This window comes from Athene noctua, chromosome 30 (assembly GCF_965140245.1).
Source record: "Athene noctua chromosome 30, bAthNoc1.hap1.1, whole genome shotgun sequence".
NCBI classification, from domain to species: domain Eukaryota; kingdom Metazoa; phylum Chordata; class Aves; order Strigiformes; family Strigidae; genus Athene; species Athene noctua.
The window spans coordinates 2,072,124-2,099,827 of NC_134066.1; the positions used below are offsets into that span (position 1 = coordinate 2,072,124).

The 27,704-nt window shown below is 53.7% G+C and overlaps 1 protein-coding gene across 1 annotated transcript in view; it reads right to left on the reverse strand.

Annotated features, from left to right (window-relative positions):
• The window catches only part of HDAC7 (histone deacetylase 7), an 88,613-nt gene extending 62,230 nt beyond the window's left edge, over positions 1–26,383 (reverse strand). The window contains exon 1 of the mRNA XM_074929443.1: positions 26,253–26,383. Coding sequence (XP_074785544.1) covers positions 26,253–26,271 — 19 coding nt within the window. The 5' untranslated portion in view covers positions 26,272–26,383. The remainder of the gene's footprint in view (positions 1–26,252) is intronic.
• Between the last annotated feature and the right edge of the window lie 1,321 nt (positions 26,384–27,704).

Genomic DNA, 27,704 nt, shown 5'->3' on the forward strand with positions numbered 1-27,704 from the left:
GGTGAGGAGTGACTGCGGTTTCGATCAGACGGGAGCAAAGCTCCCCCGAGGAGAGCGTCCGCTGACGTGCGCTCAGCTCCCTGGCCCGCCCTGGTTTATAGAGCCGCACTGGGAACCTGGGCTGCCGCCAGCTTTCCCCTGGCATGGGCTGTCCTAACCGGAGCCCTGGGAACACAAAGGCGCCTGGTCTCTCCCCGACGGTGTGTGGTGGCAACCAGGTGAATCCTGGCCGTTGCCAGCATCGGGAGGGCTGCGTCCAAGCGTGAGGATCCTGCTGATCGCAGGGAAGAACCTGGTAAAATGAGGGACACGGCAGCCAGCAGCTTCCCCACACACCCACCCAGGACTGATTGCATCCCCGTGGCTCCGTAATTACCTGAGCAAACCCAAAGGCTGCGTGAGCATTAAAGGGGAGTTCACGGAGCTGCAGGTGGGACCCACAGCCTCGGGGACAGCCCTGAATCCTCTCCCCTGCTGATCTCTGTCTTCCTCACTCCATCCACAATCTTTCCATCCCGAAACTGCAGCTCCTTCCACCCGCCTGCCCTGCAACCACAAAGCTCTGCTCTCGGGGCCTGTCCAGGGCTGTGCATGGTCTGAACCCCCCCAGGTCACCTGTGGGCCTCACAAAATATGAAAAAATGAAGGTTTCTCCTGCTTGCTAGGGGAAAATGGGGTTGTGCTTGTTTCAGCTATATTTTGGCCTCAGCAGGAACTCACAGTCTGGCAGTAGGATGCTTTCAGCCTCATTATAAGATGCGGAAAATCACTGTTTGCGTTCAGGAGCTGCGGATCTCCTGCTGATGCTCCAGCACGCAGCATCTGCTCCAAGCACGCCCTTATCTTCCACCTACAGACCAAGCCAAGGACATTTCCTACCCCACTGGCCTGCAGGACAGGGCACATCAAGCGGCCTCTGCTCCTCGCATCCGCACAAGCCCCGTCACGCCGGAGCGGGGCCACAGCAAACAGGGCACCCGGGGCAGCACGTCTTGGCACCGGCAGGTTTGGAGATGTGATCGGAAGGGAAACGTGTTCCCTTTCCTCAGATCCTGTCTGAAAACCTCCCTTTTTCCTCCCCCTGCAATTTTTTCACCACTAGGGATTGAATTTGGGCTGCTTGGTTGGGTTTGAGGCCAACCTGCTGAGCCTGCCAGCAGCAGCGGGACCGGCTGACCCAGCAAGCAAGGGGGGCGAGTTGCTGACTTGGGCACAAGAGTCCTTGATGCCTTTTTTATGTGCTGATGTACGATCCGAGAGCAGCAGCTCACACCCTGCTTTGGGCAACGCGCAGCTGGGCTGGGACGGAGGCGCCGAGCGGTGCTTTGGGTGAACAGGCACCGATCGGGTCTCCGGGACGTGTCCTGGGCACTGAGGGGTTTGTGTTTCGTATCTCCAGGTCTCAGCTGTACAAGTGAAAGAAGAGGGGCCAGAGTATGGGCTGAGCAGGTCCTGGCCACGCTGGGCAAGCATTAGCCCACTCCCACTGCAGTTTTGGCCCCAGTTGCACCCTGCCTGGAAACACCAGGCGCGGCTGAAGCAACTTGGCAGAGCAACTGCTCAGCGTTTCAACTTCTTGACTTCCATTCAGTAAATGTAAAACTATTCATATTTAAATGCAAAACGCTGGGAGTGTGCAGACACTCTGCATAGAGGAACTTGTATAATAAATAGTTTTTCTCCTCCACAGGCCCCCATCTTGCACCGCCTCTGCGTGCGCCGCGGTAGGTCCACCCTCTGTACGGATTCAGCTGGGACTTGGGCTCTGAGGACCTTCGGAGACCCCACAGCACCCACCAGAGAGCAGAAGTGGCAGAAGCACTCGAGGAGCTGCCACCAACCAGCCCCTTTCCCCCCCGGCCCCATCCTCCCCCTGTGCTATGACATTTGCTTGGCAGCCCAGAAGTTTGTTTTAAATAGACACTCCTTGAATAAGACCTACAAAAATACCTTCACCGTCCCGCTGCCGAGCACGAAACCACAGCGCAGTAAAGAGGAACCATCGACTTTAAAAAAAAATAAAAAGAAAAAATAAAAAGAATCGCACTTCTGCCTGCCTGTTTCACCACCACCACCCCCCCGTTGTCAGCACTGCCGCCCATTGCGCAAAGCGAACGGCGATTAGAGGGAGGGGGTGATGCTGAAGCCGAGGCCAAGGCTGGTGGGTGAGTTTGCTCCAGGTCTGCAGCCCCCCCCCCCGGCACATCACAGCCCCGTGGCTGCCTTCCCCTGCTGCTCCTGCGAGGCTTTCGTACAGCCCCAATGGAGAGAAAAACATTTGTTTTAAAAACAGGAAAATGTGATTGTAAAACCACAACAATGGGCTGGGGAAGGAGCCGGAGCAGCTCTGAATTTAGCTTTCGAAACAGTCTTCGAGTTGACTAAATGTTTCTGTAGCAAAGGCTGCCCGCGGCCCCGCGGCCACACGCCCTCTCCTGACTCCGGGAGCAAATGCAATAACTCGGTGTCTTCATCATCTCCCTCATCTCCGGGTACCAAATCTGCACCTCCCATTTCAAATCTCCCCCGATGGGATTTGCCGGCACAACCCGGTGGGTTCCTCACGGCACGTTCCCTCTGAAGCAAGGCACAGCCCAGCTCATACGGGAGCTCCTACAGACCCCTGCCTTTTAAAAATCTCCTTAAAAACAACTCTGATGGGACAACCACATGAAAGCCCATCGCCTGTACCCATCGACCGCTACCTCCTCCTCTTTGCCTTTTTCATTAGAGAAGCTCAGGCCAAACAGTTTCACTGAAAGGGGCCGCGTAAGTGTACGGCTTGTTTGCAAATGTCACCAGCGGAGTGACTGGAAATTGTTTATTTCCCTTTCAAATGCCCAGAGGGTTTGTATCCAGATAAAGAAATAATAGCCGGCAAAACTGTGTTTTCCTAAACACCAGGAGAATGAACAAAAGCCTCTGGCACGCTCTGGGCACCGCTCTGAGCTGCGGGGCATGTTGGCATCGGAGGCAGTAACCCACCCTCGTGGCATGACCTCCTTGGCTGCTGGTCCAGAGGCCACCCTGAGTCCCCGCTGCCACCTTGTCCTGCACCTACAGCAAAAAACTGGCTCTTTTTCTACCCTCAGGTGGGGCTTGGGGAGCGCCCGAGCATCCTGCGCTCTGAAGGTTAAAGCAGGGGCTTGCTTGGGGGTTCCAGCCAGCTGGGAAGGGTTCGGGGTCCCAATGCTGGTGGGTCCTGCCCATCCCACCTCCCCTGGCCCCAGCAGAGAGGGGATCTGGGTGGCTCATGGGGCTCTGCGGGTGGGTTTTCCTCCCCAAACCTCTCAGGCGTATAAAGCAGATCTATGAGGGCACGAAAAAGACAGTTGCACCTCATCTTTGAGATCTTCAGAGCCAGCCTGGGCACAGGAACCACTTGAGTTTGATTAAACTTGGCAGCGACTGCGAAAAGAGAAATGGCAGTTTCTCAACCTGACCCAGACAGTTGTGATTTTCTCATCAAGCCAGTTAGAAAAAGGAAATATTGATCTGAAGCAAGCAGCTTGCCATAGGCTGGCTGGTAGAAAACGCAACCCGACTGACCTGGGAGGGCAACTTTCCATGGGCACCGTACCAGTCACACAAGTGAAAAACCACACGTGAAATCCCTGGGCAGAGCAGGTACAGCTCATCTCCAAAATAGCCCGGGTGACTCACGCCCTAGAAAAGCTGTTCCCCTCTGTCGACTCTAAAGTGATGCTCAGGTGAAGACATCTAAAGGGACGTGAGCTGAGGTCGTGCCTTCAGGAAAGTCCCGCTTGTCAGATCTACGTGCTGGGCTCCTCCAAAGCCTGACACACCTCTGCAGGCACAAGGACGGGCCCCAGCTCTGGCACCTGCCCTTGCAGAAGGTCAGTAAAGATTCAGAGTCCCTATGTCCTGTGGTGCGTGCACCCAGGGAAGGGTCACGGGTTGGAGGAACCGTGATCGGGGGTGTCTGTAAGGGGGCAACATTTCTCAGTGAAGGAGGATTTTTCTTGTCCAACAGCAGAACAAGAACCAAATGGAGATAAACAGATTTCAAGGAGAATTAAGGAGCATTTAAGGGATGGTATAATCCATCCAGGGGCAAGGTACTTTCTCCATCAGTTCAACAGCTTGGGGCAATACCTGCTCTCTTGTTAATTAGAATGTGGAGCTCACCCAAGCTCTCCAGTCCTGGGATGGGAAACACTGTGAGGTCAGACTGAGCTAGAGAGGGAAGACCAATATATTTTAAAGCTTCATGACAGCAACCACACTGTCCCCTTCCTGGACAGGGTCTACCTGAATGGCCAGAGCTCCGTCTCCAGACTTAGCAAAGCAGCCGCGCCACCAGACTAGGCGGGTCTGCAGGGGAAGGTGGATTCCTGCCTTTCAAAAAGGCTCAGAAAACACATCAGGAACGACTGTGTTAGCAAATCTTTCCACCCAGCAAGCTATGACCTCAGCTCCCAGCCTGCCTGCAAAGGCTGGAGGCCACGCTCAGCTCCTTGGGGCCGGTTCACCAGCGAACACGTCAGCAGCGCAGACGGGCGACGTGGAAGGGATTGTATCACGCTCGGAGCTTGGTGAGAGAGACAGGCTGAGAGAGCCGGGAGCTGGACACCCTCATGGTCAGGGAGCTGGGGGGGAGGAGGACATGCCAGCTGCTGCCAGCAGATGGGTTGAGATGTGAGAGCACAAGCAGCAAAGTTCCTACCACGGCCAGAAGAGGTGTCGTAGGATCACAGGGTAATTCAAGTCGGAAGGGACTTCTGGAGGTCTCCAGTTCAACCTCTTGCGTGAAACGGGGACAGCTATGAGACCAGAGTAGGTTGCTTTGGACTTCGGTCTTGAAAGGCTCAAGGATGGAGCCCGCACAACCCATTCCAATGCTTGACCGTCCTCACAGGGAGAAGTTCCTCCTCATATCCAGCCAGAACCTCTCTCATTTCAACTCATGCTCGCTGCTCCTCCTGCCACGCACCGCGGTGAAGAGCCTGGCTGCAGCCACGCAGCACAGGCACCCAGAGCATCACCACGTCCCTCCCTGGAGCACAACCTAACCCGAGGAACTGAAATCATCTCCCAAAAGCGGGTCGGACACCTGCGGGGCCCAGGGCAGACACAGTGCCACCAGGTGGGCACAGACAGACCTACAGATGCCCTCGCAGCTTGCTCAGAAACATCCAGAGCTCGTAGTCCCTGGCAGAGAACGTGAAGAGAAGTGCCTGATCCAAGATTAATTCAGCGAGGCAAATAAACCCACCAGCTCCTGACAGCCTGGGTACCCCAGGGGATGCTTTCACCCAAGCAGTGCACCTTCTGGGGTCAGTTTGGGCACCAGCTCTCCCCCTTTTCTCCCCTGAGTGGTACAAGGTCTGACAGCAAAACTTTTGTCAATGCCTCCGCGCCTCAAAACCACAGAGGAGCCCAAACACACTTCTGACAACTGCAGAACGAGCACACTCAGAGAGCTAAAGGTGACAACCAAAAAAGTCAAATAGAATCCGTTGCGAGGGTGCAGATGTTTAAAACCTCTGGGCAAGGATGTGCCCAAAGGCTGCTGAGCAGCCACATCCTTCCCACAGCCAGGCCAGTCCTGGCGCCTTCTGCCTTTAACTCGCCCAGAGGTCCCTCCTGAGGAAGACCGTGGAGAAGGACAGCTCAGACAGTGCCAAGGAGCCTCCTGGCACCACCAGCTCCCGGGACCACCAGGAGTGGGGCCGAGGTGGCAGCCCCACCAGCAGCCTCGCTGCAGAAGTGGCCAGACCTCCAAGCGAAGGGGAGTTTTGCTCTCAGGCTGAGGTCATGTTTCCATTTCATGCTTGGCAGCGCTGCTGGCGGCCTTGCCACGGCCTCACAGCCCTCGGGATGCCACGGCAGACGGGCCAGGTCTGCCGGGGACTCCCCAGCTGGCTCCAGGCTGCCTCCTGGGCTCAGCCCTCCCCTCTCCCAGGACGCGCCCGTGTCGCTGCCATCCCGGAGGAGACCTTCTCCACCACAGCATCACTCAGAGCAGCCTCCGGCAGTGGTAGACAGTGGGTGCAAAGGCAAAATCTCTGAGTCTGGGGACCGGGGTTTCCTCCTGGAGCCGGGCCATGGGCCAGCTGTGCTGGGAGCCGGGAGGATTTCTGGGTGCAGCTACACAAAGTGCTCTGGTGAAACCCCTCTGTGATGGGGTAGGATGGAGGATGATGCCGGCGGAGCCAAGGGGAGCGAGCTGGGATGTCTAGATGAGCAACGCAGAACTGATCGCACGACAGATCACAGAAATCCCGAGAAAGTGAAGGGACAGCCCAAGGGAGGGTGGCCAGGAGATATCTGAGGCTGCTCTGCAGCAGCTGGCAGGGACCCAAGCCTGCCTCTGGCCAGTTCCCTTCCTCCCGGAGAGTTTCCGGGACAGACTTTAACACTTTGCTGGCTAAGCTGTGGCTTTGGTTGTGGTCGATGGCATCTTTGAAACGGAGCTAATAACTCTGATGGGTTTTTATCTTACGAGGGAGGTACATAAGAGTTGGAGGAAGAAGGCTCGGGGAGAGGCATCACAGCCAGATGCCGATGAATTTTTTCTTGCGACAGACATCGGTTGGATGCCGCCAAAAAGCTCCTCGTTGTTCACACCAGCCTCTTCGAGGGCCACCTTCCCTTACGGGACAGAACAGTCTCAGCCCAGACTGGAGTTACTCGCCCTGGGAGCAGCCCCGTGCTGCCTACTCACCCTTCCCACCGCTCCTGCCCGCGCCCCGAGCCCTTTGTAACCTCTTCAGCTTTGACTCAGGGTCCGTTTCCTCTCCACCTCCTCTTGCCGACAGCTGAAAGTTTCTTTTCCTCTCCCACAGAGCTATCCCCCCCCCCCCAAAAAAAAAGGAGCAGAAAATCCTACCCATGCACACTCCCATTTCCAACACACCCCGCAGATTTTCTCTCCCAACCTTCTCCACCGCAGCTGCCCATGATTGATATGAACCTTTCCAAAAGAGTTATTTTTAAAAATAACCAATACTTATAGACTGAAGCCGTCCAGCTTGAGGTTTCATTGAGCAACGTTTCAGCATATTGTGGTCCCCGTTACATGGGTGCTACCCTCGCATGAGCTTTGAACACGACACCCGACAATTTTTAAGGTTTCCTTTTAACAATTGTAACCTCACCATCCTCATGACCGCGTGATTACTCATCCGCCAGATTCAAAGTAATCGGTTGGAAATCATCCTGTTTTGGTTAAAAAAAAAAGCCTCCCCCCCTTCTCTGCCTCCTAATAATGAGATGTGGCTCATTGTCTGCCATTGCTACAGGGTTTGGTTCCATCTGCGATTGCAGGACAAGGGTTCACCAGTGAGGCTTTTTCTAAACACCAAAATCAATTAATCCAAACCCCTCGTATCCTGTTTCCCAGGAAACACAGAGAATGACCAGGGGAACGTGGACTGGGCATAAAGTTCTGAAATTTCCACCAAAGGAGCTCTTACTTGTCAAGTCTGCATCTTTTCAGGTTTCCTTTGCCCAATGACAGCTCAAGGCTTTAAGCTCATGCTCAGCCCTAGGAGGACTTGGGATATCAGCTCATCAAGAAACAGTAAAAAAAGACCTTTTACCCTTTTTATCCTCCCAGTAGGGAACTTTCAGGGTTTTGATACAAAGCTCAGAAACACCCCCAGTAAGAGTGACCCTGTCTGTGTGTGTAAACTTTAACCACTGGGCTTCCTCGCTCTACTTCTATAAATAAAGTGGGTTTGATAACATGAGGTACAACAGCCTCGCCACTGTGCATGGCTGCGCCGTCAGCAGATTAACCTCTGCAGCACGCAGGACAGGTAATTTCTGCTGCTTTTAGGTATTTTCAATCATTAGTTGAAGGCATTTGCAGTTTTCCTCCCTGTGAGGGAAGCAGCTCTGCCGTGGGTGCCAACACTCTCTCCCGCGGCGTGAAGCCTTCCCACCAGCTTCTTATCAACTCCTTGGTTGAGTTTTCACATCCCCGTCCCTGGTGTTTTCACTTTTTTCCTCATTTTTCTCATCTCAGGCTGTCACTTACAGGCCACTCACCCAGTGGCATTGCCTTGATTCCCCACCAAAGCCCAAGACCCGGCCAGTTCTCTCTTGTCCCCACTCAGAGTTTTACTGCTTGAATCAAGACACCTCCCAAGGGTTTTTTTTCCCCAAGGTCTCACCTCTGGTCCCCATTACGATCTGGCCACAAACTGCAGAGTTCACAAGCCTTCCAGAATTGCCCAGCAGACTCAGCACAATCAAAACTGTTATAAACGCCGCATTAGAGCCTCTTTTTTTTTTTTTTAATTCTTACCTGAAAACAGTATCCTTCAAAAGTTTGAGTCCTTCCAGGACTGCACCGTTACCCAGGGGTTTGCACCAGCACGTGATAACTCAAGTGCAGCCTGTTAAACAAACCTTATGACCTCTAATACAAAAGGATTTTTAAGCAGCTATCTTTTGCTCATTTTGTTCCCTGCAGCTTTCCCTGAAGCCTTCAGTTACCCCAGAGCATCCTCAGTGGCTTTGGCACTTGCCTCGCAAGCATCTTCTAGCTGCTTTTCTCACTCAGTTCCTTCCCTCTCTCCTCCAAAGAAGCATTTGGCCTCACTGCTGTAGGCGGGGAACAAAGACAACCTCGAACCAGAGCTTGTAACTGATGAAGCTTTAATACAAGAGGAAAGCAACAGAGGAAAGAGTGGGTGAAAGAGAAGAGGGTCTGCTACATCTCTCTCCTGCTCCTTGCCAACCAACTCTAATAGACTCTACTTTGCACTGATTGTCGGCTGCGAACTGTCTCCCGCTGCAGAGAACAGCCCTGAAGGTGCTTTCTTGGCCTGGAAATGGTTGTAGGAGCCCTGGGATTAAAAGCCTTCCTGCTGCATGAGGTCTACAAAGTTCCTCCACTTCCCTCCCCACTTCTAAACAGCATCATATCACGTGTAGGGCTCATTTTTCCCTGAGTGCTGTGTCCTGCTCTCCCTCTCCTTTCTTTCTCACTCTCCCCCTCAAAGCCAAAAGACAAGGTGCTTGAAACACACTTGCTGTGCGGTGCCAAAAGTCACATCAGATGCCCAGAGATCGTGAGATTTAGCTTGAAGGGTCCTGATACTTTAAAAGTGCCAGCTCTTCCAATTTGCCTCCTGGTTTCTGAGACATCTAGGGCACCCTGAGCATGTGTTCCACTTTCTCTACAGCCCAGAGAACCCAACCCAGTTGGTTTTAGTTGGAAATTCCCAAGCTGAGGTGTGGGAGCATTACACCAGTTTCAGCACTTTTGAGGTAGGACGAAACTCAACAAATTCTTCCATCACAGCTTCCCTCCTCCTAACTGTGGTGTCATGACCGGCACATTTCTACCTTGATGCGATTTCTCAACCTGTTCACAAAAAGAGTGTAAGGCAGTACCAGGGGGTGGCAAGAAAAGAAGAGGAGAGGTGTAATATCTGTCTTGGGATGAAGGACGTGGAGAGATGCTCCCCACGTCCTGGCTCCAGTCACGTGGCCCAGGCCAGGGCTCTGCAAGGCGAGTGCTGGTGTATGGATAAAAAGTTGTTCATGCACTGTAAGCGAAGGCTGCGGCTCCCACCTATCACCATGGTTTAGCTCTGCAGAGCTGGAGGCTCAGGTTAGCTCCCGTCCACCACAGCCACCCCTGCCATGGGTCGTATGGTGCAGCGCACACAGGAGGCTCTCGAGGAGCAGCCGTGAGAACTTCACGCTTTGAAGGCGCAAACCTGTAACTGAGCATCCAGCCTGGAAGCTGGAGAGCTCTGGTGTCCCGCAAGAGCCGGTGCTGCTCCTTCACCTACTGCGGTGCCTTCCTCACCTGAAAGAGGGGAGCTGCCCCCACCTGCTAGGAGATCGGCACGTGTTTGGCGAGCAACCGACGGCAAACACGAGCAAGAACTACCAGCCCGGTTGGCCATTCCCTGCCTGGCTGGTGTTCCCCAGGAGATCCTCTGTATTAAGCCCTTTACCACAGCCCTTCCATCAGAGCATCTCTCAGCGACTTAAATCACAAGCGGCTGTGCCAGGGGGTGGGGATGCTGACCTAGGGCAAGAGCAGTCAGGAGTGACACAGCGCGCGCCACACAGAAGTGGGTCAACCAGACTGAAAATCCCGAACTCCCTGCGTGCTCTCGGACGGGGTATGGTCTGGGTCACAAGGTGCCGAAGCTGCGAACGCAGCACACACCGACCGTATTTCCTGCTAAACGCTCCCCAGGCTCTTGAGCAGGCTGGCAGCTCGCTCGGCAGCAAGGAAGACGCAAACAACCCATGGGAGCCTCCTCTTCTCCGTACCTCGCCGTTCGCTCCACTCCACCTCCATGTCTCCTCGTCCTCCTGAGCGGCTCAGGCCAGGGGATGCCTAAAACCACCCGTGGAGCCACGGTGGCAATCACAGCAACACGACAGAGATGTTCAGCAAAGAGCGGAGGATAAAGAAAGCCCAAAGACACATTTAAACACAAAAGATGGGTTGGACAAGAGTAGCCCAGAGAGGACAAGAGTACCTTTGTTGTCAGCGCTCATCTGCCCAGTCAGAGCTGCCTGCTGCCCTTTAGGTTTCCGTCTCTCTTACCCCAGTGCATGTGACAGTCCCCAGGCAGAGCAGCTCTTTAGTGTGGTCTGCACCGTGTGTGGCAAGGAGCCCGAGCCCTGCTCTCTAGCTTTCTTCTCGGTGCAGTTTCCATGCTCGGTTTCAGAATGACGACCTCTGATGCTGTGCTGCCTCGGGCAGCTGCTCACTCTCTCGCACAAGTGGGTTTATCTCGCATCCTTTCATTTTACTCTCACACCCAGCTGGGGGCCAATCGGTTTCAAAATAAAATGAAGCTGCCAGAAGCTCTTGGGACTCTACCAACCTTTTGCAAAGACTTTGAGCTGTCGCAGAAAATGGTCTGTTTCCATGAATGCTCCCACTGGCATAATTGGTCACCCGGGAATTCCCGGACAATGAATATCCCAGGAGCAGATGCAGCAAGATGCCCAGTTTTATATCTGGGTGGTGCGCGGAGACTAAAATTGGACCAGCGTCGAAGCCACCCACGCTCACCCAGGAAGGGAAAAAAATCCCTCCCTTTGAGATTTTACAAGCTAAAACTCAGATTTCCAAATGGCAGCAGACACCCACGCAAACGAAGGGCCGGTCCCAATTAACAAGACGGACGAAAAGAGAAAGGAGACGCTGTCCTCGCCCCCGGCTCCGCAAGAAGGGCGAGCCGATGCCCAAGCGTAATGGATGTGCTCAAGGGCCCCCGGGGGGGTCTATAACAAAAGCAGGAATTGCCCCAACTCTCCGTTCAGCATCTCAGAGCACCAGTATCACCTCCCCGTGCTCGGCAGCCTGTCCCTCCCGCGCGATATTTGCTGTTTCCGCAGCCGTCCCCGCCGGGCTGCAGCTCTGCTTCCGCGCCGCTCCAGAGCAGATGGAGGAGCCGGGTCCTCCACTGAGCAAATGAAGCTTTTGACATGGGCGGCCGTCGATGGGAAGGCCTGGAGGTTATTTCTGCTGCCGTAGCGGCGAGACAACCTGTGGCGGGAGTCCAGGAAGGAGTCCAAGAACAAGAGGGCGAGTTCACAAACTATCGTCATTCGAAATAGCTGGAGGCAGAGAACCTGGGCCTGTTCTTCTGCTGGGGAGGACACCGCGGCTCAGACAATGTAGCAGTGTCTTTCCCCCACCACGCTGGTGGAAATTAGTTTTCTCCCTGCAATTGTCCTTCTGTTCACAAATCGCTAATGTGCGCTTTTAGTCTAAATAACTTTTATTTTAGGTTAAAGGCAAATGGCAAATCAGGAGAGAGCCCAAGCGAAGTTTCCGTGAAGCAGAAGCGTTCCGTCTGTCCCCCCTGCCTGAAATGAATTGACTCCCGCCAAGTGATAGCTCTCACCTAGGAAGGGCCATGGCACTGGACGTGGGTCCCAGGGCCATTAAGCCCAGCAAGTCAGTCCACCATGAACAGGGTGCAAAATTGTCCACAGCAGTCCACTGCCCACGTCCCCACTGCGGTATTTGTTGCTTCAGAGCAAAAGCCACCAACAATAACTCGGTACACGAAGAGAGAGGGAGAAATCGAGGGCAACAACGGAGCCGCTGTTATTTTGAGGGAGGAAAAGTGGACAATCCCCTGGGTAAAGCTCAGGAAGACCTAAATCTATCACTGCCTCGGGGACAACTTGGGGATTTACTCTCATGAGTAAGATTACCTGAGCCGTATAATTTTCCTTCCTTATACATCGTCAAGGCATCAGGCATACAAGAGGCAGATAAAAGAGTAAACGTTCCCCAACAGAAAAAGTTTATAAGAAATACAGGGTCCAATTATCTTCTTATGCAACACCCCTGCAACTTATAAAATCTAAAGCTGTAGGACATAAATCAACCACTAACTGCCTGGGGTTAAAGAGAAACTTCCTCTCATAGCAACCTATTGCGTAAGTGCCTTTTAACGGGAGCTCCTATCTTCTGAAATCTCTGTTACAGAGAGGTTGACTGGTCTATAGGGCTGTTGGGACGAGTCTTTACGACCCTTTCTGAGCCCTTTTGCTCTGATCCATCTTATTGTCTCTCCCTCAAGCTGGCAAGCGTCGGGGAGGAGGCGCAAAGCCAGCAGCTCCCCGCTTCGTGCTCAGCTCAAGCGGAGGTTGGTCCCACCACCGTCGTGTCCCCATTTGCTGAGCCCCGCTCTAAGGACCAGGCACTTTAGCACCTTCCCCAGCTCTGACTCAGGTCCTGGAAAAATTCATAAGGTATTAGTGAGTGCTCTCGACTCTTTTTCACATGCAGCCTGTTCCTGCCGGCCGCTTAATTGGGGCTGTCCCTGAGAAAGGCTGGAAAAAGGCTCTTGGGTCTGGCACTCGCTTATCCTGGGGATGCAACTGGGAAACCACAGCAGGATCCCATTCGGAAACTCACAGCAGCATTACGGAGACCACCCTGTGGCCACCACTGCTCCTCCGTCCACGGAGAGCTGAGCGGTGCCGGAGGGCCGGTTCCCCCCGGCTGCTGCGAGCATTTGCTATAAAACCCCTGTGAGCCCGAGCAGGGGGTCCTGGTGCGAAAAAGTGTCCCCAGTAGAGCCATCAGATGAGAAGCAGCCACCCCGCCGCTCCCCGAGGCTGTTCAGCATCTCCCGGAGCTGGCCGCAATGACACTTGCCCACCCAGCTGCTGGGCAACCAGCTCCAGGTCTGGAGCCGGTCAGCAAAGCCCCTTCCTCGCCGAGGCTGTTCTGCTTCGCTTCCCATCCTCCACAGCTCCCCCCAGCCCACCAGCAGGCTGAACTGATTTCCACCAGCCATTTCTGGCTGAAACTCATTTTATTTATATTTTAACCCTTGCCTTACTCCTCCCTACCGCTAAATAAAACAGAAACAACGAGAAATCACTGCGAGTGGCAGCCACCAGCCTTTGTAGCATCCACGTTACAGCAGAAAAACCCCCGCGGGGGTAGGGAAAGCCGTTGCTTTTGGTGCCCCTCCGCCTGCCACTCCCCCCCTTGCCATGGGATACGTGAGAGCTCGGTGCCGGGGCTGGTGTTAACGCGCTGTTTGTTTGGTGACTGTTCTGCTACGGTTATTTTTAGCCGGTGACGCCCGGGGTATTTCGCTTCAGGATGTCCGGTCTGAGCCTCTTTCTGGGAATCCCATGTTCTCTAATTGTAAACAGCCCCATTCAGTTGCTTGCAAGCACAAGAGGCCCCGACTTATGCAGCGGGGCTGTCAGGTGTGAGTCAAACAGGAAGCCGCTGCTGCACAAGCGAGCGAGGTATTAGCCATGAAAAAGTGCCCTCAATTAATTCGTAGGACCTGGCCCCACAGCCCACCCCTGGCCAAGCCGATTTACCCTGCCGGTGTGAGGCTGGGGCGTTGGGGATGCTGCCCAACGTGGGGTGCTGAGGCTTGGCTCTGTGCCTTCTTCACAGCAAGGTTTATTTGGAGGTTTGGTGTTGCCTGTGTCACCTCCTCTGAAAAATGGGTAACTTCGAGGCCCTCAGTGCTGGTTGTCACCGTAGGAAAAGGGCTCTGGAGCATTGGAAACCTTGTAGGTGGATGCGTCGCTTCAGGGACACAAAAGCATCGAGGTCTGGATGGTGCCGGGAGTCTCTGCGTGCCTGGGATGGGGCTCAGGAGGGGAAAGGCTGGAGCTGGGGGGTGGTTTCAGTCCTGTCCCCCTCCCTGCAGGGCTGAGACGAAGCACTCCACCCCCCTGACCTCAGAAACCCTGCCACGGGGTGATTTGGTCTTTTGCTAAAACCGGCAGCATGCTGCTGCCCCTGGGCACAATAACCAGCCGGGGTGGCTCAAACACCCAGCCCCCCCACTTCAGCGCCGGGGCAGGGGCTGCCGCCACGTCTCCATCACCCCAGGGAAGCCGGTAGCGAGCAGAGGGGCACCGCGGGGCTGGTGGGACCGAGACGAGCCTGTAACGCCATGAAAACACGAGCCAGTGCCTTGATGACTGTCAAGAGACGGGGCAAGGCAAGGGGCGTAAAGACAGTGGCCCATGTCGTCACATTCAGGCATCCCTGGATGATGCACCTTGTCCCAAAAAGCGGCACTGAAAAGGTGCCACATCATTCCCCGTGGCACCGACCAGCTCTCCCCGCCACGGGGTGCCCGTGGGCTCCGAGCGGCCGGGTCTCACCGGATTTCCCTTCCAGGAACGAGCAGGAGTGATGCTGTGCATCCCTCGGGGACACGGTGCACCCCCAGGGACACTGTGCATCCCTCGGGGACACCGTACACCCCCAGGGATGGAGCAGCTCTCCTCCCTTCACCGTCCCAGCGCTGACGGTCCCGAGCGTTCGCAGTGCAGCGGCGGCCGCCGCCCTCTGTTTATCCCGTTAACGGTTTATCCTTATTTTCCACCCCCTTACGTTTGGGAGCCCGAGCAAACCTTGCAACAGCAATTTTGTTCGTATAACCAGACTTCACCAGTGCTTGTTCAGCTGAAAGAACCCGGGACCAGCACTACCAGACCACGGACTTTGCTACTGGCAAACCCCACTGTGCACAGAGCCCGGCTGCCTGGGGAGCAAAACCCTCCAGGACAACAAAATCCTCGCTCATGCTTCTCTAAAATTCAGGGATTATGGAGCTTGTTATGCGACCTCCATATCAGAAACAATTTTTTTTGCGTTTGGGGCGATGCCTTGCGAGGTGCAGTTGCATCCCGGGCAGCTGGGATGCCGGCGGAGCCGGTGCCTCGCAGGCAGAGGGTCTTCTCCAGGCAACCGTGTCCCACCGCCAGCCCCACCGCTCGCTCCTCCCCTTCTACCCCTTTGCGTGAGCTCAAAATGCGAGTAGGAACTGTGCCAGGTTAGAAAAATAACTCCTTCATGGTGGAGGCATGACGGATTGATGGCAGAGAGCAATGTTTTCAAAAAGGGCCGAGGGTAGGATGCTGTGAAGCATCTAAATGTGGCAGGAGCGTGAGTCATAATGAGCATCCAGAGGGACTGCGGCTTCCAAGGCACCTCAGCACGGAGAAAAAAAAAAAAATCCCCCAGCAGAGCCCGTGCACGGAGCAGCATTGCCGGCGCCGCCGAAGTAGGGCATGTGCACAGTTGTGCCCATCTCCTACCTGACTCATTTCAGCGTCTCGGGGGAAACCCTGGCACTGATAAACAGCTCCGCTCCCTGCCTCCGCATTCACTAACCGAAATCTGGAGTCTATTTTTAACCCCGAAACACCGGCTGCGAGCGCGGGGAGCCTGCCGTGCGGCGCAGCGGGTCGGCCGGCACCGTTGGGTTGGGGCTGTGTCACCGCCAGCCCCGTTTCTGAGTCTGAGCTGGCTCGTGCTCTTGTTTACGGGGTAATTTGACTGCGGCACCGGCGAGTTATCAAGCAAAGTGAGACCAAAACAACTCACACAGGCACTTTCCATGCTCGGTGCCGGCAGCGTGCCCCCGGATGGGGTATGCAAAACCGAAAGGCTCCAATTTTTTATTTTCCAGCACATCCCCCGTGTGCTGTTTAACCTGCTCAGCGCCGCTGTGTCCTGAGGGGCTGGTTCGAAGGGACAACACGGCAGCGGGGCGAGCGAGCTGGAAGAAGCCTCCAGGTTTGCGTTGAGGTTGAGCTACGGAGTGGAAACCAGATTCGGGCCACGCCGCTCTCTGATGCTCATTTTTTTCTTATTATTTACTTCCCTTGTGCTCGGGGCTGTGGTGTGCACGGGCACACACCAACCTGGATAACACAAGTGTGTGCAGCCACGGGATGCAGCCACGTGAAACGGCCCGACCTGGAGGCTCTTTGGGTCCGGGGCTCTCACGTTACAGCTCGTCCACCCAGAGCCGCTCTGCCTAGAAACAGCATTTTCATTTCCCAGCCAAGCTGCGAGCAGGAAGGGCAGGGGCAAGACAAACTGTGTCAAAGCCCAAGCTGCTGCAGAGCTGTTGCATCTGAGGTGACGCACGTCCGAGCCCGGGTGACGATCTGAAGGCTGGTCCTGCCGCGAATTCGGAAGTTGAAGCCGGGGTTGGCAAAGCCACCGGCTGCTTCAGGTGCTCGCAGGAGATTTTTATGCTCCTCCTGCAGGGAGGGAGCGGATCCAGCCTGGCTTTGCGGTCGGGGCAGGACACCTTGTGCTTTGTCTGGCCTGGTTTCGGAGAATCCAGGGGTAAAAGCTTCCAGCCCTCCCTCGGGGAAACACCTCCACACCCAAACATTGCGGGAGAGAAGAGAGAGAGAGTCTGGTTGTAATTCCTGCCCGAACAAAGGCTGCCTTTAACAGCCACATCCCATCCCTGCCGCGGGACGCTACCTGATGTTTCCTCTCCAAAGCCCCCACACTGTCTGCGAGGTCTTTGGTAACTGTCGGTTCTGGGACAGGGTTTTTTTTGGCTTTAGGAACATTTCTATGGCCAAGGCTCCCAAACACCTTCACTCTTCTCCCTGCACATCACAGCCCCCCTGAAGCCTGCAGCTCGGCTGTGAGACGTGTTTGATCATCTCCAATTGCTCCACCCAGCCCCTGTGGACCATTTTCTCCCATTTTCTGCCTCTGCTCAGAGTCTGGTGCAGGCTTTCTGCCTTCTCCCCAGGCACCGGCTTAAAACACTTGAGGTCGCCTCTCCTCCAGGGCGTTTCAGACCAAGGCAGAAAGCTCAGCAGCCCAGGAATAACTCAGGAGACATAAATCAGCCTTGCAACCCCAAGAAATTGTTCCCCATTTCCCCATCAGAGAGGCCACCAGGGAGTCACATGCCAAACAGCCCACGACGAGGGTGGGTTGTGCGCCTGTCCCCGGGCTGCGGTTCCTGCTCCGGCTGTTTCTGCTCCATTGCAGAGATGTACTATAAAACCTTCATTTCCTGACACACATGGGATGAGGCCAAGGGGTCGTGTTTTGGACAACCTGGCTTCTCCATAGCAACCAGCGATGATGTCACCGACGTGCAATGATCGGAAGGGGCCTGGGGAATGGAGAGCTCTCCAGGAACGAGGCGGGAGAGGAGGCTGAGATGGTGGGGACAGGCTTGCAGAGGGCCAGGGCCGCCTGAGAGCAGCCCGGGCAAAGTTTTCCTTGGATGGCCCCAAGCATGAGCCGTGGCCGGAGCACACGGAGGCTGGATCCCGGCACAGTGGCTGTAGAAGAGACTGTCCTGCCCTCTCCTTCCTCCTCCTCCTCCCACCCCTCTGTGCATCCCTCAGCGTTTCATCCCCCTGCAGCCCAACAGCCCCAGCCAGCTGCTCTTGCACAACCCTGGCTAAAACCTCTGACCATCTTCTCTCCCGTGCATGGGCATTCACAGGATTAATCCCTCCCGCCCTTCGCCTCGGGGGCTCTGAGCTGCTCTGCTCCCCCTTCCCCTGCCATTTCTCTCCCCGCTTTGTTCCTACAGCCGCTCCTCTTCCCATCACAAATTCCCTCCCTGCAGGGGAGCCCCTTTACAACAGCAAGATAATTAAAAACTCGGGCAGACAAGTATGCGAAGCACTGACGGTCGGCATCTGTTGCCGTGGGGCAGTTTGAAAGCTCTCATGCAGCGGTGTCCGTCTGTCTGTCCGGGCTTCCTGTGGCTGGAGCCATCTGACGCTGCAGAGCTTCACCTCTGGGCATTGCGCTGCGGTGAAGACCTGGTTGGGTTAGCTCCTAGATCCTACCAGGATAAACACGCTGAGCAAAAACATCCCCGTGTGCATGGAGCTGCCAAGGAACCGCTGTTTTGCCCGTTTGGGATATGACAGAAAAGCCCAAACATCTCTTTTCCACCCCAGAAAAACACACGAAGGTGTGAAAGCATCGGCTTGAACCCCATCCCTGACTCCTTTCTGATGCTTCTGACCTGGAGATGTGGTTGTAGCCAAGGAGGGAATGAGGCCAGTGGGATATTGCAGAGATGAGAAATGAGATTTCTGCACTTACGAAGGAGCTGGGAAACGCCATCTCTTAGAGCCATGGTGGGCAGAGACTGAGAACAGCGATCTTTCACAGATTTAACTGGGAATTGGCAATAAAATTCTCACCTACTGCATCCTCCAAGTATTTATCTACATAAAGGTCCTTCTAGCACAGCGAGCAAACAACCTGGGCAGATTTGATCCGGTTTTAACTCCCTGCTCAGGTGCTGAGTTTTAGGTGATGCTGGGCAAGTCATTTAAATGACCCGTTACAAATACACCTCCCTCGACAGTAAATGCAACAGCGTCCCGGGAAACAACAAAATCTTTCCCTACATGGCACACATCCACAAAACCGGCAAGCTCTGCGAAGAAATCAGTGCTTTTAGACCTGGATCTGCACTGAGTGGGGTCCACAAAAGCCTGAGGAAGATACACTCGCGCTGCCTGTGGTAACACATAGCTATTGTCAAATAACTGTCAAAACCAAATGTGTTCAGTAGCAGGAGGCTTGGCGAGGGTGTGAAGACAGCCCGGAGGCTGCCTTCCCTGCCTTTTGAACCTCGCTAAAAGATTTCAACCTAAACAGAACCATTTTCAGCAAATAAAAAAATAAAAAGCATCACCCAGCGCATCCAGCCCCGCGGACTCTACACATCCTTTGTACAGAGACCCAGCACCGCTTGCAGGGGATGGGGTGAGAGCGGGGAGGGAGGGTGAAAAGGGGGGAAAAAAAAAAAAAAAAAAAAAAGGGAAAACAAAACAACAACACGAAAGACCTTCCAAAAATGTTGCACAAAAAGTGAACACTCAGCAGAGCGAGGTTTCCTGCGCAGTGAGAGTTGGCCAGCGAACGAACAGGAAATCACTGCTTCCTGCCTGCAGAGGAAGCGCCTATCTAATGCCTGTGATCAAAAACAAACAGCACTTCAATTAAACAAACAAAGGACCTAAAACTTCAACAGCTCGCAGCCTGGGTCAGCTCCAGCGGTAGGGAAACGCGTCCAAAAATAAGAGGCTTGTAACCTTGAAAAAGGCCCTCGTCCTCTTTCCCCCCGCCGTGACGCTGCTCACGCCGCGTGTGCGGAGAGCACAAGGGATGAGCGACCCCCCCACACACACTGCTGCCACCCAGGAACCAGCCCCCCCACCCCGGGGAATGGGGAGAGGCGGCCCCCAGCGATGTCCCCGACCGTCCCCTGGTCCCAGGGGGACCACAGCCCCGGCGCCCGACGCCGCGGGGGAGACAGGAATCCTGCCCTCGCTAAAAACCTTCTGCTCCGGCCTCGCAGCTCCGAAGAAAAGTTGGAGAAGCATTTGCAGAAGGAGAGCAGCCGTAGCTCGGCGCCTTCTGACCCTCAGCAGGAGAGGGGAACCCACCCCCCGTCTCCCACGGCCTTCGGGGCTGTTTAAACCACTAAGCTGGCAGATAGCACCTTCCTCCTGCCCGAGACCCATCTCAGATGCCTGCGACTTCGCCGTTATGGCTTTAAGCCAGGTTCCTGTGTCTAGTCTCTACTTTCCTTGTCTCAGCTTTGGTCTGAGATTTAGTTTCATGTATAGGAATGTTTCCTTTCTGATCTGCTACAGAGATATATATTTTTTCACTGTTCTAATGCAGATTCACTCGTCTTAAATATAATGAATTCAGGAAATGGGAAGAGGGATCCTTTCTTATTACATCTGAGCAGAGCAGGATTTCTAGTCTCTGGACTATAAATCATTCCTAGGAGTCGCACGGCAATATGGTCTTGAGCATCTCATAATTTCAGGGTTTCACCTCCAGTGGATGCTGAGGGCTGTGAAATGCCCAAGAATCTCACAGTGTTTTTCCAACTTGCTGAAAACCTTTTGTCTAGACAAATCACACTGAAGAGATTGATCCTAAAAGTCAGCAGGGCTCAGCAGCCAGGTCCTGCCTGTCTGGTGCGTATTGTCGGTGCTCAGATCAGCCCCTGTGCCAGGAGAAGCAGACTCTGCTGCGGTGTTTATCGAGTGAGTTATAGGGTCTGGGTCCCACCGAATGAATGACCAAAGCTGACCGCGTGCTGTCTACCAGATTTAAAGCCCAGGCACAAAGAGATGGAGGAAATAGTTTTGCTCCAAACCCAAAGCCTCAGGGTATCTCCAAGTCAAAATCCATCTCTGGAAAGCCTACGTTCCTTTCAAAGCCATGCTCTGTCCCCAAAACCCAAATCTGCCTCCTTCCAGGTCCTCCAGCCCGCTGTCTGTCCATCCAGGCAGCCTCAGGTCCTCGGGCTGCGCTCCGGAGCTCTGGCATTGCTCATTCTGCACATGTCCAGTGCTCCGGGCTTTTCCAAAGCCAGGCTGGCTGGAAAAACTGCTCTCCCAGCATGAAAGGGAGCACAGAAGAAAAAAAAAGAAAAAAAAAAGAAACAAAAAGGCCGGGGTTGTCCTGGGACTTTGTGTTTGAAAGGGAGCGCTTTCCTCCGTCTGGCTGAGCGCGCCTGGTGAGAAATACGGTTCAAGAACAAAGGACAGCGAGCAGTTACCAGGGAGGAGCAGGCTGGCCAGGAAAAAAAAGAAAAAAGGCTAAAACAGGCTGAACCGAGGTGTTACCTGTCTCCCAGCTTGCTGGGGACTAGCAGAAGCCACGGGCTGGCAGCCCAGGGTTGCAGCAGTGCCGGAGTGACCTTGAAGAGAGGCTCCATCTCCTGTTCCACCGCCTGTCCCAGGGGCGCGAGCTGCGGCACCTCGAGGCTCTGCTGTAGGTTTGCACCGGTGCTGCAAAGCTCAGGATGGGTTTTACAGACCCTCCCGCGTCTGCCAGACACCGCACAAAGCAGAGCACGATGAATTTTTTTAAATTTATTTATTTCCCCCCCCCCCCCCCTCGGTGCATTTTGCGTTTGAAAGGTGCCAAACCAACAAACTAGATCCGACTACAAGCTGATGGAATAACCAGAGTCACCAATGGCTCCGCAAGGGTCTTGGCCAGCAAATTTAAAGGATGGGGGAATGTGTGTGGCCACAAGGGTCTTCCTGTGTGGCCACCACCCAAAAACTCATTATTTAGCAATTTGTCTGGTGATATTATAACCATCAGGTGCAACCATCACAAAACGCTGGATGCCTGTGGCTCAAGCAAGACCTTTTTTGCCTCATCCACGTGGTTTGTTCAGGGGAAAAAAAGTTTACTCCTCACTGGTTTTATTTGCTTTTACAGTAAACTTCCTGATGAATTAATCATGCCCAATTAATACATATTTAAAGTGCATCTTCCTGAGAACGCAAAAAAATGCATGGCTGTGTCTGTCCAGGAGAGATACCGGGAGGAAAGTGTCACTGGAAGTCAGGTCACGGCTGGGTCCCTGTCACTCCCTGTCCCTGTGCACCATGAGGGGGGGTCAAACAAGTTGTGTCTCCTCCATCCCAATTTACCGACTGTTCCAGGTGGCCATTTCTCAGCGCTTTATCCCAATTTCCCTTCCCTGAGTGACAGCCCCCACCGAGCAACCCCTCACCCAGGGAACGAGGTGATAAAGCCAGGATGAGGAATGCCAAAAATCCCTGAGAGTTCATCAAGATGCCAAGAAGCTACACGAAGTGGGACAAGCGTCCTCAAAGCAGCACTGCCACCCCACTGATCCCTCCCTCCTTCGCCCAGTCCGCCCATTTGCCTGCTGGTGTGACACTGGGGCTGTCAGAGGGAAGGGCTGGGGCAGCGCTGGCAGTGGCAGCAGTCACTGTGCCGTGCCAAAACATCCCAGAGCAGGGACAATACGTGAGGGCCAAGTGCCAGGACTGAATACAGAGCTCGGGGGCTGAGGGAAGGGCCTCGCTGGGCATTCGCACTCCGAGCGCTCTCGTCTGAGTCTTTTTTAAACAATGCCTGGTCCTCCCGGCTGCACAACTGCAGCCCCGGCTTGGCGGATGAAAGGGTTGCTGATGGTGTTCCATCCCTTGCTGGAAAATACATGCAACATCCCTGGAAAGTTGATTGCTAATATGGAAATGCTGGCCAATTTCCTCATTGTGTAAGTGCCAAGAGCACAGATGAGCTCCTGGAGGCTGCTACGGAGGGGACTGTGGGCACAGAGGTGGGGAGGACTTTCAGTGGCAGAAGTGGCAGTAAAGTTCTCATCTCCTCCTGCAAAATCAAGGGAGCACAGTTATGCTTCTGAAAAGCTCCATTAAATCTGAAGGTTTCATCTACATTTATGTTAACACATGTCAGCTCCCGCTGGAAAAATGCCCGTCCCAGGCGGTAGCACAACAGCTTTGGAGATTTCCTCCCTCCGCAGACCTGATCTGTTCAATATCAAGTCTGGAGATGCTCATTTCACCTCCCTCATCCTGCTACTTTTTAACCAATTTAACCAACTCCTTCAGCTCAGTCAATGGGATTTAAGGTGAAACGTGGCTTCTTCCCTGATGTTGCCAGGCTCTGATCCTCCCCGGAGTAGAGCAACCCTATCCGTGTCCGCCTAGGCCGGTGTCCAACCCCCAGCCATCTCTCCCCCTAACTCCTACTCCTTTTGCAGACACCAGGGTGCTGCCCAAAGCTGCCGAATTTAGTGGAGGTTTCTGGATAAGAACAAGTGGCACAAAGACTCGGGATGGCGGGTAAACACCCGATGGTGTGTTGGACTAGAAATGGGATTTTAAGGAGAGAAAAGCTCCGAGATGTATCCAGCCTCCTCTGACTTGCTGCGTAACAGACTGCACAGGCTTTCTGTATGATTTTTGCACAAGCCACGAGGTCTCCTACAAAACTTCCAGTCGTGTTTAGAACATGTTGAAGAATATGGGACAACGTTGAGGTTGTTTATAGCGTAAGAACACACCACGCACCGATGGCTCCCGGAACCGATGCAGCACCCCGATGCTTTACCGAGTAACAAAAGTGTTCTTTTACACCTTGTTCGATCATTCCTTCTTTATAAGGCCCAAGATCACGCTTGTTTTTTTCAACTGCCATGTCATACCAGAAGCAGTACCACCAGGTTTCTGCTTTGAAAGCCTCCTATAGCCTCTTCAGTGCATTGCTCCCTAAAATACAGCAAATACGCCCTGAGCAGCACCAACATTCCTATTTTAAAAAAAAAAAAAAAAAGAACTCCAATAAGATTAAAACATAGTCAGGACGGAGCTGTTAATTTTATCTGCCTAGGAATCACACTGGGCCTTACGGCAGAAGTGGGGCACGTCCCCCCCATTACCCAGGTGGTGGCCAGAGACGGTTCCTAGAACACATCCAGCAGTCAGCATCTGACCTACTTTCTCTGTTCTCGGCTGTTTTCTTCTTCCACTGTTTTCTGACACAAAAATCACATTGTTTGCATGTGCCCAGGTTTACCCTGTTAAGCTGAATTTCCCTTTAGCAGCCGTCTTTCCGGTCTGTTTTTCCTCTCTTTGCCATGTGTAAGTCATCAGCTGCTTCTCCTAAAGCCCCTACGAGAAGGATTCAACTTAGCCAGATTAGAAATGCACATCGAATATCTACTTTTAGCTGAGATGAACGGTCCCCAGAGGAGCTGCCTCCTCCCCTCAGCCTGCAAAGGGAGCCACGGCTGAGCAGCTCAGCTGGGCTCATCCACCTGAACTTGGATGAATTCTACCCGACAAGCCTGTACATGGGATGCAGGAGACAAATAAAGCCGTTGGAAACCTTCCTCATTGGACTTCTCCCAGACTGTCTTTTCTGTTCTAGGGCAGAGGGGAGAAATTTGGGAAACTCACCTGTAATAAAGCTTTTAGGAGAATTTCCTACCTGAGGCGTTGTCATTATGGCATGGAGGCTTGTCAGGGGCTTTCAGGGACCAACCTTTTCCATGCCCCATCCCGAGGGCCTCAGATACCCTGTGGTATTTCCTAGGCTAAGATTCTATTTCCTATGAATCAGATTTCAGCACAGACAGCAGACACTGGAGACAGATGGAGACGAGGAGGAGAAACTCAAAAAGGGGGGGAGAGTGTGGTGTGGTGCTGAGACGTGGGGTCATTAGATAACAGCATCTGGGCTGTATTTAGTTGCATGCAGTCGACTCCTCAGCCTGGGAGTCATTCCACTCCCCGGTGTCTTTGGCAGCGAAGCCTCAAGGACTCCCCACCCCGGCCATCGGATCCCACCCGCGCGTCACGGCCCCTCGCAGCAGCGGGGCAGCGCCACTATCACTTGTGGCTTCGGATCCTCCACCAGATCACTGAGCGAACATCAGGCAACCAAGGTTCGAAATAAACCCTCAGGGCCCAGTTTAGCCACGTCGTAATCACACAAGTTCAATGGCAGAAGCGAAGGGGCAGCTGAGAGATGGGAAAAGCGTCAGAGCTGCCCGAGCACCTTCCCTCCCAAAATCTCACTGGTTTTCCCTCCTCTGCTTTTTCAAACTCTAGTGGTTGCCAGTCTGAGGAACACGCCATAACAGAGCGACATTTCTCTTAAGCCTGAAGTATTTCCTACTTTTTAAAGTACATCTAGTACGGCTGTCCTGGGGTACTGCAGGTTCTCACACTACCGTGCAACCCCTACACCGTGTAGCCCCTACACCGTGCACCCCCTACACCGTGCAGCCCACCAGCTTCCCCCCAGTCGCCCTAAGTAGGTTATTCAGAAACAGAGGAGCCGATACAAGCGTGAGGGAACTTTCTGACCTCAGACATCCGTCAGAGTCACGGTCCCTGCTCCTTTGTTCCCAACACCGAGGCACTGCAAGCAGAGGAAGATCGCATTAACAGTGGAGGCAAAGAGGTGGACTGGTACACCAGTGAGTATCTCAGAGCACACGAGAGGAGCCTGTTTCACGAGAGGAGCCTATTTCAGCTGTTAGCAAAGGCCTGCCAGAAGGAGCAGCGGGGAAGTGCCAGGAACACAGAGTTGTTTTGGTGCACATCGAACGGAGCAAGTGTCCTGGGAAGCTGCTCTGGAGGAGGAGCTGGCAGGTTTACAATGTGCTTTTGCGGGGCGGGCAATCCCTTGGGAAGATCTTAAAGATATATCTGGGATAGGCCTTCTACTCCGTCACGGTCTCCCGTGTGAATCGGTTACAGTTTCCTGGGAGGATGAGACGGGGACCCCATATTGGAAGTTGGACGTTAGGCAGCAGCTTTGTCACTTGTCCCAAATTCCCTTAATTAAGTTACATCACGCTGCTGCTGAGATAGCCTGTATTTTGCCTCCTGCTTTCTGTGCACGCAACGATCTAAACAGATCATGCTGGCAAAACTAGACCCCAGATAAGGCTCTTTACAAGGACAGCACACGCTGCACCTCTGCGTGGTCTCTGTCGGAGCGCAGCGAGCCGCGCCGGCCGCTCTCTGCCCCGGGAGTCACCGCTCCCCTGCACCGAGCAGAAGTTCCCCTGAGCTCCAGCCCGTCTCTCGCTTCGCCATTTCAAAGGAACTGGAAAATTCCTACGAGGCTGTTGAAGGCGAGAGAGCAGAACCGCCACGGGCACCGTCAGGAAGGTCCCAGCATCCGCACGACCCCCGGGGGGGGCGGAGGGGTCTCCCACCCGGCGCTCTCCAAGCTCCGCGGGGGCAGCTCTCCCTCCCGCAGTCCCGCTCCGAGTCACACGCTTGATTGCATCATATTTGTTTTTTCTTTGCCTTTGAGATGGGGATTCCTCCCACCTTGCTGAGAGCCAGGTTCTGCCCCGTCTCACGAGGAGAGGAGCCAGCGGGTACCCCAAGTCCTGGCACGCAGTTGGGTGGCAAAGCCACCTCCAGCGTGTGTGTCCGGCGGGGACCGGGGACTCTGTCCGATGGGGACCGTGTCTGCGCTTTCTCAGGCAGCACCAGTTGGGCTTCGAGAGTTTTAACGTCTCCAGCATCTGCTCCTGTGCTGTACGATACCTCCGCAGCCCGAGAGCGGCGAGGGGACCCCGGCGCTGCGGGGACGGACGCGAGCACCCACCGGGAACGGCCGCGTTTGCAGATGCAGTGACCGGCAGAGTCACTAGCAGGCTACTCACCCTGGCTTTGTCCTTGCATCCAGAGGAATTAAAGCCCTTGGAGATGAGGTCTCATTGTTCAAGATGTGCTTAAGGGAGGCAGCTGCTTTCTTTATATCTCAAGATTCACTAAAGTTCAGGAAGAGAGAGAAAGAGAGGGGACGGGGAAAGGGGAGGGACTGAGAGAAGGGCCCAGAGGCCGTATAGAATGACAATGGAAGGAAATGCTTTATCAAACCTAGAAAGCCAACCCTGTCCTGGGAACACAGAGGGAGAAAAAAAAAAACTTGCAGAAGAAAAGCGAGTTCAGCTGCCCTGGGTTCCTCCCTTGGCAGCACAAGCCCTCCTCCCCCAGCCCCTCTCTCCCAAACACAATGCAAGCCGGTGAAAGCCGTCAGGCTCAAACACTTTTTTTTCATTAAACAGAGAGAAGTTTCAGTTCTTTTTAAAGAAAAAAAAAAAAAAAAAAAAAAAATCCAACAACCAAACCCTGCCCGGGAATGGGAATGTGACGCTCTTCCCCCTCCCCCGGCTCCAGCCTTCCAAGTTTCTATGAGTCAAACGTTTGCAATGTGTTACCGAAATGTTACCAAGCTGGAATGCAGCATCTGAGAGGGTTTAGCTAATAAAACTTTTGTTTGTTGGCTGGGAGAAAGTGTCACCGGCAGAGAATTTGATTCTTCTTCTTCTTCCTTTTGTTTTTCCCCCTCTCTGCCTTATCCGGAGAGGGTTAACTGGTTGTGCAATGCTGACACCCTACGAGGGTGGCATTAACCCAGCGCTCCCAGTCCAGAATGGAAAGGGAAGTTGCACTGGTAAGCGAGAGTCCAAGGGAAAGAGTCAAACCGATAGAGCAGGTGGGAAACGGGGCCAGAGAGGAATTAAATTGTCCAGACATCCTCAGGCACAGCGAGGGACAGCCCTCAGCTCCTGAAACACGACTTCTCAGACACAGGCTTCGGGATTCTGGGGTCGGAAAAGGACATTTTCCTCACCTGACAGTTCTTGGGTTTGTCCCAAGATTGGAACTTTCACCCAAGAAAGTCACTTACAGGGCCCCAACATCTACGGCATTTTCCAGAAGCATCTGCTCTGGATTTGCACACCTCCAATTTTTTCCTCAATAGTTTAACAGCCTAACTAGGAACGCTTCTTTTAATTATGTTAAGTCGCCACCAAAACAAGAGTCTTTTTTCTTGTTTGGCTACTCTTAACTCCCGAAAATTGATTATTATTACTAATTTATGTTAAGTCGCCACCAAAACAAGAGTCTTTTTTCTTGTTTGGCTACGCTTAACTCCTGAAAATTGATTATTATTACTAATTTATGTTAAGTCACCACCAAAACAAGAGTCTTTTTTCTTGTTTGGCCACGCTTAACTCCTGGAAATTGATTATTGTTATTGATTTTATCGTTTTCAAATCTAGTCAAATCCAGTATTTTCCAGTGTCACTAAGCCTGCAGTTGAATGA